Here is a 19,473-nt window from a genome sequence, read left to right as displayed (position 1 = left end):
GTTTTATCTCCCACTTAATTAACAGAATATGTGCCTGAACTGTAACATTTTCACATAATGGAGATTATTTACATTTATTTTTTAGTAGTCTTTTCTCTGTCATTATTTATTTTCCTAAACATGACAAGGTTAGAATTTTGGTTTTAAATAAAACAGTAATAATTAATTACATGGAACTTACCATGTAAAGATAAGACACAGCAATGTAGATATTAAAATCAGAACTTGATTAAACATTGCAGACTGTGTGCGCTGGATGGCTCTATGAAGATCATTCTATTTGAAAAGTCCAACCAACAACAAAATTAAGGAACCAGGTCATTAAATAAAATGTGAAGCAGCAGTCAAGAAATATGCAATTTTTTAAAATGAAAAAGGCACTACAGCTAATTAATGAAACAGTTAGTTGGGCTTTCTGAAATGAGGTGCCATCAAAGCTAACATTACCACTAAATCACGGGGTGCCCTTTCATACAGAATATCAGAAAATGGGTCAATAAACATCAACTAACCATATTTGAAACCATAATTCCTTAAAATTACATTGTAATTTGAGCCACTGATAGTTTAAGAAGTAAATAAGAAGACTAGATTCAGAATGAAAAACAGTCGCTTCAATTTTACAATATTTTCATGACAGGAGAAAGAACACAGAATTCTGCATATTTTGTATCTTCTGGGGTTAAGGCAGATTTATAGAATGAATTACAATAAGCCAACTACAGGTAGACCCTGACTTACAAGCATTTGTTTTGTTTTGCAAACATTCAAAGCTTCAATGTCACTGAAAAGTTACTTACAACCAGTCCTCACACTTACGACTATCACAGCATCCCCAGGATTGCTGTGATCAAAATTTGGGTGCCTTGCAACCGGAATGCTTTTATGACAGTTACAGATGGCAAAAATGCTGTGACTCACTTACCAACCCCCTTGCTTAGCAATGGATATTCTGATTCTAACTGTGGTCATAAGTCAAGAACTACCTGTAGTATGTAGTCACAGTATGGCTAACAATAGATTTATCTGTGACCAGATTGTCAAAAATCTGTAAAGCACATAATAATTAGTGTTATTTCTTTTTAACAGATGGAAATCAAAATTAAAAAATTAATGGGACTGTTCAATAAAATCTGAATTTAAATGAAAATTTTTGAACCAAAGCTAATGTTTATAATCACATTTGCCTAGATTCCAACAGTACTGAAATTTGCATCATATAAAAAACGAAGGACCATTATGCCTTTTAATAAGAACTTTTGAAAGGATCTTTTCAAAATGAATGCAGGCCTCTAAGCCAAGCGTACCAAGCATAAATAAATACAGTTCTTTGGCCATTTCCCTATATTTATTTCTCTCCTCGCCCCATTCTGCCTAGGAGCATAGTATAATAGCCAAGTATAATTAGTGTTTTTTAAGTTGGGACATGAAAAGATCCTCAGGTGGAGGCTAGAAAAAAAAAAAGGAATCAACTGAATTAATGCTGGACCAATAATTTTATTATGAAAATAAATAACACATTTGACTTTCTACACTAGATATATCACAGGAAGATGGAAAATGCCAGTAATACAACATCAATGTTCAAAAAACAAATAAGCTAACATAACTGAAGTTAAACCAATTTATTCCCATTAATTTACAGTGGCTTGAATCTAAAGACCATGGTTTACATGGACTATAGAACAGACATTTTTTTGCATTGACTCATAAACAGAAAATATGAATTTCCCCTTCAAACAAATCTTATCTACTTTGTCATACTTACAATCATATTCTCCAAAGCATGTTTAGCAAGCCAACAATTTAAAAACACTGGGATAAATAAATTCCTTAATGCAGGACAGAAAATCTAAAGGAAAAAACACAATATATTACATATGTCCTCCAAACATTCATTCACTGTAATTGCATCTAAATACAAAAAAAAAAAAAAAAAGGAAATACATCTAAAATAGTTAAATTCATATATCTGTGTTTTTTGACTTGACAACAGCAAAGCTAGCAAACTACAACAGAAGACAATTCACCTGAGTAGGGACAATTTTGATATATTTTTTTTCAAAAAAAAGACAGTTTTGATATTTGATTCATTCTTTTTCAATCCCAATTCTTACTTTTGATTAAAATTATTGTCCCAATTTAATCTCCAGAAACTTACTTCTGAAGTGAAGTTTACATCTAAACCAGTGGTGGGATTCAAGTAATTTAACAACCAGTTCTCTGCCCTAATGATTTCTTCCAACAACCAGTTTGCCAAACTGCTCAGAAAGTTAACAACCGGTTCTCCCGAAGTGGTGTGAACTGGCTGAATCCCACCACTGATCTAAATCAAAACAGATAGAACTAAATTAACCGTGGGTTAATGACTACAATTTCTGCTTCCCTAAGTTTAAGTGTACTGTAGTTTGCTTGCTTGAGTTAGGATCAAAAAGTTACAGACTGGTGTATATATGAGTGTGGAGCGGGAAGCTGATGATTAAAAAAGATTCCATAAGGCACTTTTGATGATAGTGCATAAAATGAACAGCAGATATCAGATTTTACAAGGGCATACTTTATTTTAAATTCTGATATCCATCAAATAGAATCATCTGCAAGTAACATGTAACACAAGTAATTTTATCATTCTTCAAAGATCATATATGATAGATTATAAATTGACTTGAAAGGCACAATCTGCATGGCAATGGGATTAATGGAATGAAATTGATGAAAAATGTATTTTTTGTTGCCTTTACTTGCAGTCAGAATCAACCAATCTTATCTCCAACGGACCTGCCTCCCTTCTCAAATTTTTATACAAAGAGTTGTTTCAATCTCTACTATGTATGTAACTAATAAATAATAATACTATAGGGAAAATGAATGAAGCTTCCTAAGAACTAGAGATCACAAGTCATCTGTCCATATTAAAAGAAAAAGAAATCAAGTCAAGGAATTTGTGCTGAGCATTAAAATTGGATGGACCTCATAATTTTTCCATAGATTCACAGAAAACTTTGCTTCAAAGGTTTTTCATTTCATGAATATAATTTTCCAATCTTCTAGTCACTGTTTCCTTCCCTCTCCCATAAAAATCATAGACAGACACTTACTGTAATGATGAAAGGAATAGCATTGATGATTTCCAGCAGAAAAGGAATGCGTACAACTTGTTCCCATATGTTTCCCTTTCAAAAATCAAGGTAAAATAAAATGCAACACTAACAGCCAGCAGTGATTTTTTTCCCATAGTAATACCATAGTTCATCATGGGTGATACATAGCAGCATATGGGATTTATATATACTGTAGTTCACTGAAAAACATTCTAATTTCTTATTAGGCAAAATAAAGCTCTACATAGCAAATCCTTTTTAGAAGAAGGAGCTGTAGTAATGTCATGTTTGACTAGATGTAAACCAACCAGCTCTGTCTTCTGTTCAGGTTAACTTAATATTCTCTAGAGAGCTCTATTTCCTAATAGCTACATGTACAGTAAATATCTTTGGCATGAGTTTTCATGTATGTATGTATATGTGTGTGCATTTGTACCTGTATATTTAATGTAGATATTTAATGTAGATAACAAATATATAGATGTTTATGTTGCTCTCAAAAATGGCCAAGGAATGTATACCAAAGCACTATTTCTGTTAATTGTACAGTATTAGCAAAACAAATAAATCTGAAGAATACTTATTTAATTTGAATATAAGAAGCATAGATAAGTCAACCATTTTCTAAAATTCCCATTTTTTTATCATTGCCATTATTAGAAGTATAAAATGCTTCCTAATATTTAAAAGAATACAGATAAATCTTACCACAAAAAACATATCAGAGATTTCATTCAGAGTAATAAATATTCAATTACATTTACAAGTCAAATATGATCAATATAGCAACAATATATTTTAATTTCTAATAAGTGCGTGCAACAGAATTATACAGTATCTGCATTCTTTTTCCTGATATTAAAATGCTACATCTCAAAAAATAGTATGTCACAGTATCTGGCAGAAATTTGCTTGAAAAAAGTGCTACCATCCACTAAAATCAAATCTATCTATCTATCTATCTCTCTCTCTCTCTCTCTCTCTCTCTCTCTCTCTCTCTCTCTCTCTCTCTCTCTCTCTCTCTCTCTCTCTCTTTCTTTCTTTCTTTCTCCAATTTATATAGCTACCAATCCAGGGGTGAAATATAGCAGGTTCTGACAGGTTCTGGAGAACCGGTAATGGAAATTTGAGTAGTTCAGAGAACTGGTAATGGAAATTTTGAGTAGTTCGGAGAACCGGCAAATACCACCTATGGCTGGCCCCAGAGTAGGGTGGGAGTGGAGATTTTACAATATCCTTCCCCCAAGACTGGGTAGGAATGGGGATTTTGCAGTATCCTTCCCCTGGAGTAGGGTAGGAATGGAAATTTTGCAGTATCCTTCCCTGCCAACCCCACCAAGCCACGCCCACAGAACCGGTAGAAAAAAAAATTGGATTTCACCACTGCACCCATCTCATCACACAAGTGGCTCTGGGTTGTGCATAACAAAGCAAAAACAATTAATACCAATATTAGTTTCTGAATAAATATTTAGAAATTAATAAAAAGATTTAAAGTGTTCATAGTACTTGAAAGAGAGAGTTATATATTTATCAGGATGTGCATATATTTAATTGCTAGGGTTTTTATTGCATCAGATTTTAAAAATAGAAAATTCTGCTATTATCTAAATATTATACTTGAAGACTAAATCTCCTGCTATGCCTAGAGTATCACCCTGCAAAAGAATGGATCACAATGTAATTTGGCTCTGGAAGAATATAATAATAAGTACTTACTTTGTAACTGAGATAGCTCAGTAGCGTAGTTTCCAACAGACTTATTAAAGCCACTGATACCTAGAGGAATAACATGCATTTCAAATTCAGCAATTTCTGAGGACTAAGCAGGCATAGAAAAAATAAGTATAGGATTCAAAAGGAATAAAAACTATGTGAACAACAAGCACTGAATGTAATCTTTAAATTTTCAAAATCCTTCCATTTCTTAATCTGTGCCTCTTTGTATAATTGAGATGATAAATGCCTTTGCATTTTGATTATCCAAACCAACAGTGCTTTTTATATGTTCTGTTTTTTTCTTGAAATTGGCCGATATACACATAAAGATTATCTATTTTCCACAGCATTGTAGACATTAATCATTTAACAACAGCGGATTTGTGAAAACGAAGTATTGATCCATACAATAAGCCAGTGAACAGAAATGGGTTTTGCCATATCAGACTAAGAATGATTTTGTCCAGAATTTGATTTATTTCTGTATTCTTGTTCCAATACTGACCAACTTAATACCTATGCCTTGCCAGAAACATAGTATGAACATTATAGCGTCCTACTGCTATTTGACAACAGTGTCCAATATTCAGATACCTTCCCTTATTTTTATGCAATAGACAATAATTAACATGAACTGAAGGCAGCATTACAGAGAATCAGTAACATTAACGTCATATACAGAATTGATAGAATTGTGTTTCATCCACTACCTGAGTCATTTGCCAATATACATGTATACTGAAATTAATTGTAGTTGCAGAGTAGCATTCCTCAGTGGCTTATATTTACAAAATAATTATAAATGCCAAGCTATATTATTCAAGCTGATACCTTGATTCCCAAATAAATTTGACTCTTTGCACATCTTAAAATACAGTATATTATAAAAGAATTTTACTACATCACTTCAAACTAGCACAGCCCCATTATTTTCAAATCTGGTATTAAAAACCAAACAAATGGCTTAAAATAACTGCTTAGCTACCCAACCTTCTAAGAACTGGTATTTGCAGAATATGTCATTACTGAGTATGGAATTCTAAATAAAAGATTAGAATGAACAACTCTAATTTTAAACTGCCATCCCAAGTTAATGAATGACCAGAACTTGGAACAAAAGCATAATCAAGATTCAGCACAGATATTACAAGTTGTGAAGGTATAGAAACATCAACAAGATTGAAAAAGTGTTGAAATGGCTCCAAATAAGTAACGCTAATTCTAGCTGAAGTGAATTAGCTGCTGAAATTTGCATGCTTCATTTTGGTGACAATGTCTTCAGAATTCTAAGCATCTCAACTCCTTTTTTACGATCCCATAATCCCTTAATTTGGGGTAGAGTGTGAGCAACTGGATGGAGCGGAGCATTTACTGCTTGGATGCCCTTCCTGATGCCACATGGAGTTCACAGCAGATATTTTTTTCTTTGTGCCCTGCTGCTACCTAGGATTGAACTCTCAACCTTCCAAGGGGGAGGCAAGTATCTTCACCACTAAGCTGCTCAATTCTAAGCATCTCAACTTCACTGTTAATTATTTAGAGGGCGATAAAATCTTACAACAGTTGTATGTGCAGTTTATTATGGGCAATGTGTTCCCGAACCAATAGATTTAAAAATAAGAAGTCATGTCAGCTATAGAAACTACTATTACTATCCAAGCAAGAGGATGTTCTCCATTGTTCAGCAGGGCTGTTCCTGCACTCCTATCTTTATGTGTTAGAAAAGATGTGAATGAAGGGAAGGATTAGGTTTGAAGAATTTCCCTTAACCTTACAAGGAGAAGGAAATTCTGTAGAGCTACTACCTTCCTGTCAAGGAAAAATAATATGATGCTCTGGTAGGAAGTACCTTTCTATTCCAAATGTGCTCAGGCAGAGATAGTCTAGATCTCAGTACCAAATAAAAGAATTAATGTTATTAATGCCACAAATTGGCAGCATTTGTTTCTTATTATATTGTTATAACAATTTATATTGCCATCCATCTCACAACTGTGTCAAAAGGTGGCAAAGAAAAGTAAATATATGAAGTCAATATTCCAAAGCTGATTCAGCAGCAATTTCAGAAATATAGATTTAAGTAAACAGGATAGATAAGGTGGGCGGGTGGAGGGAGAGAAAACATTTTCTTCCCAGATCCTTTTGAAGGGCCATTAAGCAGCACTGTACAACCACAGACTGCACAAAATGCACTAATACATCTAAGTGGTAAAAATGTAATCATAGGAAAAAGATAATTAGCAGGCAAAGAAACAAGCCCTGAAGTAAAATTAGTTCTGATGATGCAATAGTAAATCTATCTTTTAAAGTTCTTTACAAGTGACAAAAGGCAAATGATGGAGATGATATAATCAACGCTGTATAGTTGGGTTTTGAAAAAGCTTCTGACACAAATTTGGTGGTCAAGAAATAAGAGGCACTGTTCTTTATAGATTGTTAACTGAGTGGGGGGGGAAACATGAAGTGAAGTGTGGGGATAAATGAGCAATTTTCTCAATGGAAGGAAATAAGAAGTGGAGTGCCACAGAGCTCTCTGCTGAGATTGGAGCTTCTTAATTTATTCATCAATTATCATGACTTAGGCTAAACATACTGAGCTGCCTAAATTTGCAGATGATACTAGACTATTCAAGTTGATGATAATGAAAGTGTGAAGAGCTACAGAAAGGAAATTTAAACTGGATGAGTGGGCAACCAAATGGAAAAAAACAGTTCAATGTAGGTTAAATGTGAAAATTAAGCATGATATGCAGAAAATGGACAGGGAGATTTTCTCAAAAATCAGGAGAGAGATTATTCAATGAAACTGTTTAAAGTTTTAAATTTAATACAGTAACCACAAGCAAGCACATTTTTCCACACAGCCCAGAATTAATTTGTGGAGCTCCATGTTACAAAACAGGAGGATGGCCACTAGCTTGGCTTGTTTCAATACTGAATGGTTCATAGAGAATAGATCTGCAAAGGTTATTGGTTATGCACTGTTACGTAGGCTTGGAGCCATCAAATATCAGTGGCAAGAGAACAACAGTGCAAGTGTTGTAAACCTCCCCCTCCTGCTTTGAACTCCACTGAGGCATCTGGTTGGCCACTGTGACATCAAAGTGCTACACTGAAATGGTCTAGATCGATATATGAATTTCTATTTTATCTTCTTATGGTTTTACTGATACCATCCAGATTGAAGCTCTTTTGTAATTGTGCAGTTCTTGGTGTTCTCTGAACTTCATTACCACATATCATCAGTGCATCTTTTTTAATTAGTTCTACAGTTAACTAAATATTACTCTCAGGATATAAAAGTTGCAAGAAATAGCAGTCATACATCTATCTCCAGATATCTCTACACATCTCTTGTGTAACATCTATTAAGTCTTCTATTGTGACTTAGTAAAACAATAGAAGTTTCCTCTTCTGTCATCACTGAACAAATAACAGGAAAATCCTGAATGCCAAGCAAACAGATTGGCAGATGATGCTATCAATATGGCACTGCACTACATCTTGCAACATCTTGAATTCTCAAGGATTCAAGTGCTTTTTGTTGACTTGAGCTCAGCTTTCAATACCATCATTCCAAAATGAAAATGACACTACTGTAGAGCATTGCATACCAAAACAACTAGGCACAAGAAACAGTTTTTTTCCCTTGTGCCATCATTCTGATGGACACCTAACTCTTACAGTACTGTCTAATAGTTATATATATTTACCTATGTTGCATGGCTGTAGTATTACTATTAACTTTTTTATCTCCTGTACTACCTCCTCTTATTGTTATTATTATTATTATGATTGTTATTACTCTGTTGCTTAGAATGTACACTGAGAGCTTTTTGCACCAGAGACAAATACCTTTCCTAAAACTGATACAGCAAATCCAAGAGGGCAGTAATCTGAGAGTAGGTGAGGTATGAAGTAATTGTGTGAATTCACAGATGACTGTGGTGAATATTACCACAGTAAATTACCAATTTTTCATTAACTTTGGGGTTCAAATACATAGCTGGGTCATTCTTTCCTGAATGAATAAATGATGAGATGATTGAAAAATGAACAATGTGTTTAAATTGTGTTTTAAAAAACTCGATAAATGTGAAGGTTTAAATTCATGTCCTTGCCTAATGTAATTCAAGTAGTTTTCAAGTGAAGGGCCAGAGTGTCTCAGAAGTCATGTTGTGTCAACAAGCAACACCCCAGATTCAGTGAGAAGTGCTGGGGGAGAAGGGCACCATAATAATTAAACTTTGTAAATTATTCTGGTTTTAGATTATGATACATTTGAACTTTGATACTGATTTTATTGTAATTTTTTTTTTGTTTACCAAAAGTCTTATGGTTATGATGGTATAGAAACAGTAAATAAATTTCACTGGGTGCAAAGAGGGAGCTATATCTTCATGTTGACAGGGTATTCAACTATCTCCAATAGCTCCACAACATCATGCAATAATTTTTTTATCTAGGCATACAGTTAAGGACAAATCTAAGCCACTGCTTGGAAAACAAAGTTGAAGGCTTATTATGAGCCAGGTAGGATAATACCTTGAAGGATTGCTATTGAAACTATTACCATTATTTGTGTGCTTTGTGACTATTGTTTGTTTACATATTGCCTAAATACATATTTATACTGCTATATATAACATTTATTATATTTATTTATTATGTTATATTTACATATTGCATAAAGATAATGGTTGAAAAAACTGGGAATGTCTAATCTAATGAAAAGAGAAGGTCTAGGAGTGACATGATAGCAATCTTCCAATATTTAAGAGGCTGCCACAAAGGAGAGGCAAATTCTCCATAGCACCTGAAGGCAGGACAAGAAGTAATGGATAGAAACTTATCAAACAGAGAGCCAACCTGAACTGAGCAGAAATTACCTGACAGTGAGAACAATTAATCAGTGAAACAGCTTGCTTTCAGAAGTTGTGGATGCTCCATCACTGGAGGTTTTTAAGAAGAGATTTGACAGCCATTTGTCTGGAATGTTATAGGGTCTTCTGCTTGATCAGGGGATTGGACTAGAAGACCTCGAAGGTCCCTTCCAACTCTATTATTCTGTACCAGATTGAATTATGTTATCACCTGATAAATCTGGCCGTCAGGAAAGCCTTCAGAATCCTATAATACCTTCCACATTATGAGAAGCTTGTGCCTGTACCAAGCAGCTCAGATAAAAATGACTCTGAAGTGAACTTCCCATCCACATATGAAAACAGTGATGGTAAAGAGATATGGAGTTGTGAAGGGAATTAAGTCTAGTGAAATTCCTTGACACTAGGTAGACTCAAGAAGGAACAGAAATTTTCTGAGTCTGAAAAAATAGAATAGCAACACTGTGCCCATTAGGATATATTTGAAGATGAGCTAATTGAGCATCTGAAATTGTAGCTGTTGTGTAGGTTATTACATGGGCTCTTATTCTTGTTGGGAAGGCAATCTTAATTATACCTGCAATATAAGGAGCTGTAGCAACAGTAGCATTTGTCATTGCTGCTATTAATTATAATCAGAACTGTGAGAAGGGAAGGGTCTCATTGACTCATTAGCCAAAGTGTTATTCATGTGAAAGAATGGAAGTAATGAATACCATACTGATAATAAGAGCATTTTAAAAAAATATTAAAATATTAAAAATATTAAAAAAAATATTTTTGATGGCAAATGTTCAATAGAGTTTGACTTTGCTTTTTAACCCTATTTCTGATTAATGTGCTCTATGTTTTTATAGAGAGTTGTATAACTCTGGAAATCAGGGTGTTCTGGTGAACTCAGTATATAAAACTTATAACCTTATGAAACAACCAAACATAACCCCAAAATCCTTAATTAAAGAAGTCCAAGTACCTTGAAAGTGAGCCAAATGGTCTTCAAACAGTAAGTATACAGGAGGATCAAGGTCAAATATTAAGTCTGATCCTGCAGTTCTGCTGTGCTGAAATCAGATGTTGCTAACATCTAATGAAAGTTCCTGAGTACTAAATAGCATGCTTGTTCCCTCTGAAAGTCTGGCGGCCTTTAGTTCAGTAGGATAATAGGCAGTAGAATAAACAAATGAAGGAAGCTGAATGATGAGCTGAACATAATTCCTGCTTCGGAAATTGTGCTGGTTCTGTTAGAAAAATTGTACTATTTCCTTTATTTGTCTGACAGATGAGATTGGATTGAGTCTATTTTCTGCTACAAAACTATGATATTTGGGCACACATGTTTGACAGCTGACAATATGAACTGAAGCTCAAGAAGGGGGCAGGTTATATTTGTCTAATTTTCTGACCTTATCCTAGGCAAAAAATGCTATCAAGGTTAGGAATTAACATTGCTATTGTTGTAATAGAATCAGGTGCTAAAACTGGAAAAAGAATATCTCTTCATTGACTCTGTAAAGTTTTCTGAGGTGGCAAAACTTTGATGGCATAGAAGTGTTTCCCCGGGAGAATGTTGCTTTCTTCAGAAACTGTAAGGTACTGAAGCATGGCTAATATGTGGACCTCTTGTATTAACTAGAAAAATAGGGTCTCTTCTGTGTGTGGGTGCCAATACATTTCAAAGTTAATGAGAGAGGTACTATAGTCATATACTAATTTGCAAATGAGACTAATAATTATTGCAAGCCAATTCAGAAAAAATCTGGCATTGTTCATAAGAATTCATTGTGTCATTTTCACCAAATTAAAAGGAAGCAGTATAAATGAATCCTAGAGATCCTAACTAAGAAGGGTACACAAGAGGGTCAGGCATTGCACAAGAATTCTGGAGTGGGCCTCTCATGCACCCTCCACGGGTCAAGGAGGATGTGAAAAATATGTTATAGCACAGGTCAGGAAATTGATTTTCTGGGTATAACAGTAGGGAAGGTGTCAAATAACAATCACATGATTGCAACTATTTGGCAACCAGTTGTAAGTGTGAACAGGTAGCCAAGCAACCAGTTCTCGGTCATGTGACTGTAGGAGTGCTGTGGCAGCCAGAACTTGAAGGATCAGTTGTAACCACCATCTGTTTGGTTCTGTCATATTTCAAATAATTAGTGAATGAATGATCATAGGCTGAGTATATCCTTTCCTTGTTTAGCAATTGCAATCCATTCCTTAAATCAGAGGAAAATGTTTGCTAGGTGTGAACACGTAGCTGAGACAGAAAGAGAGAAGCTGCAAAGATCATTGATTGCTGCAGGTCATTTAGATAAAGCTCTCATTCAGCTTTGCCAGCATTACTCTCACTCCCACATGCACTGTTGTTAGGCACAAAATTTGATTATAAGTGCACACATTGGTTGGGATTTTAAAAAGACAAAAAAACAAAAACCCTAGTATCGTATTTGCAAATAGTCTTTAAACAAGGTAGACATTAAACAAGGACTGGTTGTATCTTCTTGACTGATAATCATAATAATCATTCTAAATTTCTTCAGTGAAAAATATTATAAAATATACAATATATATTTGTAGAAGGACCTTTGTACTCACAAATTTGCCATTCTGTTAATAAGTACCCATCTTTTACTCTAAAATGTTATTAAACGTATGTAAAATCTATAAAAATGAAAGTATACATTACCTGTAATCCCCACAAAGGTAAGCTTCGATTCACCCAAATAATAAGTGACCTGAAAAATTGCAGCAACAAAGGGAATTAATTCATGTATTTATTTGGGGGGAGGAGAAAACCTTATCTGAACAAGCTACTCTCCCTCCACATCCAAATTAACACTTTGAAATTATTATTAGTTTCCTTGAATTCTACTCATGAATTCAAAATATTTCGATTTATGAGAGAAGAGCAGGAGGGAAAGTTAAGAAACTGATTAGATGTTTCAGATAATAATGCATGAAGTAATCCATGGTTCACTTTCCTATCAAATGCTGCAATCACATCTAATGTCATAAGTGACTAGTTTATCTTTCTATGGAATTCATTACTGCTCTTCATACATTACTCATTTGAATAGTAGGCATAAAATAGAATGATTAGGAGCAGTTCTTATTTGGGGCCAAAATAATACTGCCCCCTCAAAAAAGAAATTGGATTTTTTTTGTTGTTTGTGTTCATTTGTATGCTGCAAGTAGCAGCTATGTTCTTGTCTTTATTTTCAGAACTGAAATAAACCATGGCTTCTTCAAATATATACATATGCAATACATATTCATACATTTTTCTATGTTCTTAGCAATTTTTCTCTGTGAAATCCTGCAGATTTATATAACTCGAGGAAAATTTAAGAAATAGTTAAGGTAATGCATTGGAATAATGGTAACAGTTGTACATTACTTCAAATTTTGGAAACAGATCTGCCATGAAGTAGGGGAAAAGTTTATTTAATAGTCAGTACTATTTTTTTTAAAAAAAAATTAAGTGACAGAATGTCTAATAGACCCTGAAAACAGAGAGGAGATAACAGGGTTGGTTTTGCTGCAGTATACCTTGCAAATACAGCCAATGTATAACCTATGAAGCATTTCAGTTTGACTAATCAAAATGAAATTTCCTTCCTGATATAGAATCCAGAGTGCTTTTATATGATTATTAAAATATTTGTAAATTCTAGATTCAATTTATTTTAAGTTTGTTTCAAAATATTTCTTCCTATCCACATCAGGCTTGAGTTCATTTGGGGGTAACTACAATCATCTAGCTACCCATTTTGCACAAAGGACAGCTCCTGCTAATATCAATAAGTATATTATTTAGAAAAAAGAACCTAATAATTTAGGTTAAAAACATCGATTTGCTGCTATAAACACATCCTTAAACTTACCAATCTATCTCTGCAGAAATGTTGTTTTGACTGGAACATCCCTGGTTTAATTCCTTGCTAGCAGACATCCAAATGTAAAATCCATTTTCATTTAGAAAACAGCATAATATCATAACGAAATAGGTTATGAAAAAAAAAAGAAAGCCAGACAAAATCATTAGTTTGTTATAATAATATTTTAAAGGGTTGTAAAATATCATTCAGGTTAAAATTTTAAAAATGAAAGACGATAAATGAAGGTTATCATGGATGAGGGTTGCTTGGTTATTGAAGAAATATATTGTCAAACATATTGTATTTTAAAACATTTTAAGATCTTAACATGGGATATTTAGAACACAGAACTAAATGAACTTTTATGCAACATAACATATATAAGAACATATCCTTGCTTAATTATGTATTTTTTAATATACCAAAAACAAAATAAAACAAATAATAAAAACACTCATATTTCAAAGGAGTTGCTATGAAGATTTTGGCTGGCTGCGAATTATGGGAATGTAACCATGTAAGTCAAAGGGAGGGGTGAGGCACAGGACATCATAATATCAATGCACAAATATTACAAATTATGTAATTAGCATTATTACAGAATTAACATAATTTGCATGACAACATGATTTTGTTCACTATCATTGTAAATTATACTGGATGCTCACAGATTTAATGAAAGGTGCTTTTCTTCTAGCAAAGTTGGTTCAACTCAATTTAAGAAAAAACCTCTGCTCTCTGCTTTATGTACATTATATTTTGCAATGCCCTGTAAATATTATATATTTATTCAATTCTGCTGGAAATGAGTGATGCAGCCTGTATGATTAGAGAGAAGCTGTAATGAGAACCCATTTTCTATTTAAGCAACCAAAGTTGCTCTGGGATCTGGGATAATATTTGCACAAGTTAGAATTATGACAAAAGTGCTTAAAAATACAAGAAATAGGAAGAAGAGGCTTAGGCCATGGTATCTAAAATCTAGCATTTGAAACTTTAATATTCTTTTTCAGTCTTAAATTTAATGCACTTTACTAAAGCAAACAAACCCAAGCCACAATTATTCTTCCAGTTGAGGAAAATGTCTATATTAATCATAATAATCATATTCTAATGGTATGAATTCAAAGGCACAAAATCCAAACTCAGTATATATTAAAGTCAGTCTCATTCAAATCAGTGTATCTTTTAAAACAGGGGTGTCAAACTCAAGACCCACGGCCCAGATGCAGCCCACGATGACACCGGATGCGGCCTGCATAGCCATCCTGAAAACTGTAAGGGTCTGGCCTGCATCACTTCGGCCTGGCCCACGCCATCCCAATCTGTGCGTGTGAGCACAAGCCCAGTTCTCCATTGTTTCCAGTGGGGAAAACAGGACAAAGCAAGTGGGGAAAAATATTTTCCTTCGCTCTATTTCCAGTCTGAATTAGACCACGGCAGGATCCCTACAGGAGAGCCCATTTAAGGATTATGTATATAGAAAAGCAACTAACTTACCTCTGCTCTTAAACTTTAAAGTTGTTACACATAAAAAACAGAGGAGCTCTGATCAACTATCAGAGCCATCATTTTGACAGTTTTGCACTGTCAAAACTGTTGTACTGTTGTCTGTGGACACCCCCATGAAATGCAAGCATGGGGTAAACTGAGCCTGGTGTGTTCTCAGTCTTTTAAGTGACCACAAACGACTCAGAAAAGTGGCATTTGATCACAAGGTGAGCAGGCATCGAGAAATGTTTCCCCTTTTGCATTTGAACATCCAAGAAGGGACAGGAAAGAAAAAGAAAAAGAAGGAAAGAGGGGAAGGAAGAAGGAGAATGAAGAGGGAAGGAAAAAGAAGAAAACGGAAGAAGGAAGGAAGGAAGGAAGGAAGGAAGGAAGGAAGGAAGGAAGGAAGGAAGGAAGGAAGGAAGGAGATAATGAGAGAGTGAGGGTTTGAGGAAAATCCTGGTTTACCACTTGGCCACCAGCAGCCCTGCTGCCTTTTGCCATCCCCTTGTCCCCTCCTCCTGACCTCTCCTGATGGTCTACCATCCTATCACTGAGGATGCTTTGGTTACAAAGCTGTGTCTCCTTGCAAGGAGAGGGAATGGGCCTCCCTCTGACCCACACACTTTGCCCTCCCGCACACAACATGAGCAACCTGGCCAAGGAGAGCGAACACAGCAGCAGTGGGATCTGGCCATGCCCACCACAGCCACGTCCACCCCAGCCTCCCCGAAGTCAACCACAATCCTGATGCGGCCCTCAATGAAATTGACTTTGACACCCCTGTTTTAAAAGAAATGTTTTTAATTGTTTAGGACATTTTATACAAAAACATATTTCCTTAGTAATAGTATGGAGCCAACCAATATGCTTGCTAAATAGAAAAATAAACATTGTCAGAGTTATTAGTAGCCTCTTTCAAAAGTAGTAACAGAATAAATAATACAGGGGGATGCAAAATCCTTCAGTAAACATTCACAAAAAAGATATTCAAATCAACTGTTCGATTTCAAATCAAATCATGATTTATTTGACAAGAGGAAAGCCAACTTCACCGGAGCCATAGGCTGCCAAAAGCACAGCTGCTCCCGTGCTTGTTTTCCTATTTTTCTACCTTTATTATCGCCTTTGTTGGATTTTAAAATTAGGGGCAAAGAATGCCTTTCAAATGAATTCAGATGAAAAGTGATTCCATATCAAGATTTAATATTAATTAATGACACCTACAGGGATAATGTATTAAAATGCATGCATGCAATTTTGTTAAAAAGCATTGTTTCTCAAAAGAAAAAAAAATCTCATTAATATAAATGAACCTTGGGGGGACAGAATCTGAACTTGTTTTCAAATTAACAGAGGTCTAAAATAAAACAACAAAAAGAAAACAGGCAAATACAAAGAAACAACTGTAATTTCTAATTCAGCCTGGCTCTCTATAGGACAGAATCCTATTTTTTAATTATTATCGACAATCTACTTAGGTTTTGGACTGTGTTTGGATCTTCCTTTTGGGTGCCAATCACAATATAAAAACATTAATGTCAAAACAAATATATAATTAGTAGTAATTTTGGGAAGGTATGGTGATTTAAACATATATTATCCTCCTGACTTTACAACTTTTACATTGGAAAAAAATACGAATTGGAAATAGCTGCAAACTAAAAGCTATATATGTGCCAATCCCATATTTAAATATTAGAAATTTTTCAGTTAACCTAGAAAATAGCACAGCTATACACAGGAATAATAACGATATCCCTGGAAACTGCTAAGATATCTAGTAATGGGAACTTCCGTTCACACCACACTAGTTTGCAGCAATCTCCTGGTTCCTCCTATTATTTTATTCATTAATTTTTATTTATTAGATTTATGTGCCAACAGTCTCATATACCAATATGTCATCTACTTGGTTGTTCTCTCCCAAGAGATGAGATTCAATATGGACATAACTGTCATTTTTGAAATAATTATTTCAGTATTATTAGGTTATAAGCAGTGCATTTTATATTCCAGCTATTAAAATAAACAGCTCTGGCATTCTTTCTTTCTTCTTTCTTTTTCTTTCTTTCTTTATTTGAATTTATATACCACCCTACTCCCGAAGGACTCAGGGCAGTGAACAGCCAAAAGATAAAACACACATAATACAAAATTTAAAAACAATGTAAAAGCACATTAAATAATTTGGCCCAAACAATTTAAAACACCCCTATTATTTTAAAACAAATTTAAAATTAACAATTAAAAAGGAGGTTAGGCCAGGCCAGCCTGTTGAAATAAACATGTCTTGAATTCTTTGAAGAGTTATGATCCTAGAAGATACAATAATTATGGGAAACAAATACTAACTTTTTCATTAAAATCACTGCAACTTTTTTTAAAAAATATACAGGATAAAATGTACAAATGATGTTTTTATTGGTCTGTTAGAAGTATATGATCAAAAGAAAAGGGAACTATAGTTAGATGACTGAGAATATTTAGATTGAGCTGTGATGCATTTCATCAAAGTGATCAAAGTAGTAAATTTCTAAAGTTTAATAAAGTTTCCTGTATACTGTATCTGTTTGAAACATAATTAAAACAAAGGCAATAACAAGGGAAGGGAGATACCTCTAAAAGGATAAACTGCACAAAGTAAAGTACCTATGCAATGTCTAATTTCTCTACAAAGTCAAGCTAATGCTGTGAACTTCATCTGAAGCCAATGTTAAAAGTTTCTTTTTCTTCCCAATACTATAAATGTGTGACCAAGACAGAGTTGCATACATAACTGTATGTTTGCATATGTTTAGGCATCCTGTTTCACAGCTACATTCCAAGGACAAGACAAAAATCCAATTAATTTTAATTGAATAAATAATTACTGGATGAGATTGTCAATATAAAGGCATCACATGTCAATAAATCCCTTAAAACAGAAATGGATACACAACTGTGTTTGCCTATTTCTATAATTCTGAAGCTACATTCCAAAAATAAAACAAGGACTAGGGGAAAAAAGCAATTATTTTTAATTGAATAAATAACTAGTGAATAAAATTGTCAATTAAAAGCACCTCATTTTAATAAATTCAATAAATCCTCCCCAACTGCATTTAACAATAATTCAAACCATTATTTCCTAAATATATGCACATGCACTCACACATATTTGTGAAGGATGAAAGGAAGGAAGAAAAAGAAAGAAAGTTGAAGGAGCAAAATAGGCCACTATTGAAGTGACTGGAAGAAATAACTGAGCAGGGAAGGAAAGAAAGCGCACAATATTTTTTTATAGAAAATTCAACAATGTTGCTATGCTTAGCAGGTGCAGATGTGTACATGCATATTCTATAGTAAATTTAATGTCACTTACTCCAGGTTAGAATGCATCGCCTTCTTTTACAATGGGAATTTATCTGTTTTTCTCAGCTTATTCTACATGATGGTAATAGAAATCTTTGAAGTAATAGAGATGTCATTCTCTCCCCTTCCCCTCCCCCCATGTAGTTTGAAAAAATAAAAAACACCTCAACAGCATAATGCATGGGTGTCAAACTTGCCGCGTCAGGTGACGTTTCATGGCATTTTTCCCATTTGCGGAGCTGGGGTGGGTGTGGCCTACCTGTGACGCATCTGGCCTGTGACACCCCTGGCATAATGTGTGTTGGGTTGTGAGGCAAATAGAGGTAGTCCTCAACTACCTATGTTCTAAAAAACAGTATGGCCAAAAAAGCCAATGAAATTGTACACTGTATTAACAGAAGAATAGATTCTGGATCACATGAAGTGTTACTACTGCTTTATAACACCTCGATAAAACCACACTTGGAATACCGCATAATTGGGTCACCACAATATAAAAAAAGATGATGAGATTCTGGAAAGAGTACAGAGAAGAGCAACGAAGATGATTAGGGAGCTGGGGACTGAAACTTATGAAAAACAGTTGCAGGAATTGGATATGTCTAATCTTAGAAGGACTAGGAATGACATGACTGCAGTGTTTCAATATTTGAGGGGCTGCCACAAAGAAGAAAGAGTCAACCTATTTTCTGAAGCACCAAAGGCAAGACAAGAAGCAATGGATGGAAATTAATCAAGGAGAGAAGCAACCTAGAACTAAGGAAATTTCCTTACAGTGAGAACAATAAACCGTGGAATGGCTTGCCATCCCCAGGAGGCTATTAAAAAGAGACTGGACTGTCATTTGTCTGGAATGGTATAAGAGGCTGGACTCGAAGACCTCCAAGGTCCCTTCCGACTCTGTTATTCTATTATTTTGACTTACCACCATTCGTTATAGTGACCATTTGAATTTACAATGGCACTGAAAAAATGACTTATAACTATTTTTCAACCACTGAAACCACTGTAACACTTACAACCACTGAAGCATCCTCATGTTCACAT

The 19,473-nt window shown here is 34.5% G+C and overlaps 1 protein-coding gene across 3 annotated transcripts in view; it reads right to left on the bottom strand.

The window, feature by feature from the left end:
* Nucleotides 1-19,473, bottom strand: part of KCNT2 (potassium sodium-activated channel subfamily T member 2) — a 216,535-nt gene that overhangs the window by 107,934 nt on the left and 89,128 nt on the right. For all 3 annotated transcript variants that reach the window (XM_087890080.1, XM_087890081.1, XM_087890082.1), the window contains exons 4-9: nucleotides 13,588-13,644; nucleotides 12,390-12,438; nucleotides 4,821-4,880; nucleotides 3,099-3,173; nucleotides 1,769-1,852; nucleotides 182-276 (exon numbers count right to left, since the gene is read on the bottom strand). In XM_087890080.1, coding sequence (XP_087746206.1) covers nucleotides 182-276; nucleotides 1,769-1,852; nucleotides 3,099-3,173; nucleotides 4,821-4,880; nucleotides 12,390-12,438; nucleotides 13,588-13,644 — 420 coding nt within the window. The remainder of the gene's footprint in view (nucleotides 1-181; nucleotides 277-1,768; nucleotides 1,853-3,098; nucleotides 3,174-4,820; nucleotides 4,881-12,389; nucleotides 12,439-13,587; nucleotides 13,645-19,473) is intronic.

Source organism: Pantherophis guttatus, chromosome 3 (genome assembly GCF_059756535.1).
Source record: "Pantherophis guttatus breed Tessera chromosome 3, ASM5975653v1, whole genome shotgun sequence".
Lineage (NCBI taxonomy): Eukaryota > Metazoa > Chordata > Lepidosauria > Squamata > Colubridae > Pantherophis > Pantherophis guttatus.
Note: the sequence above shows the minus strand (reverse complement) of the source record. Positions and strands in the feature narration are given on the sequence as shown.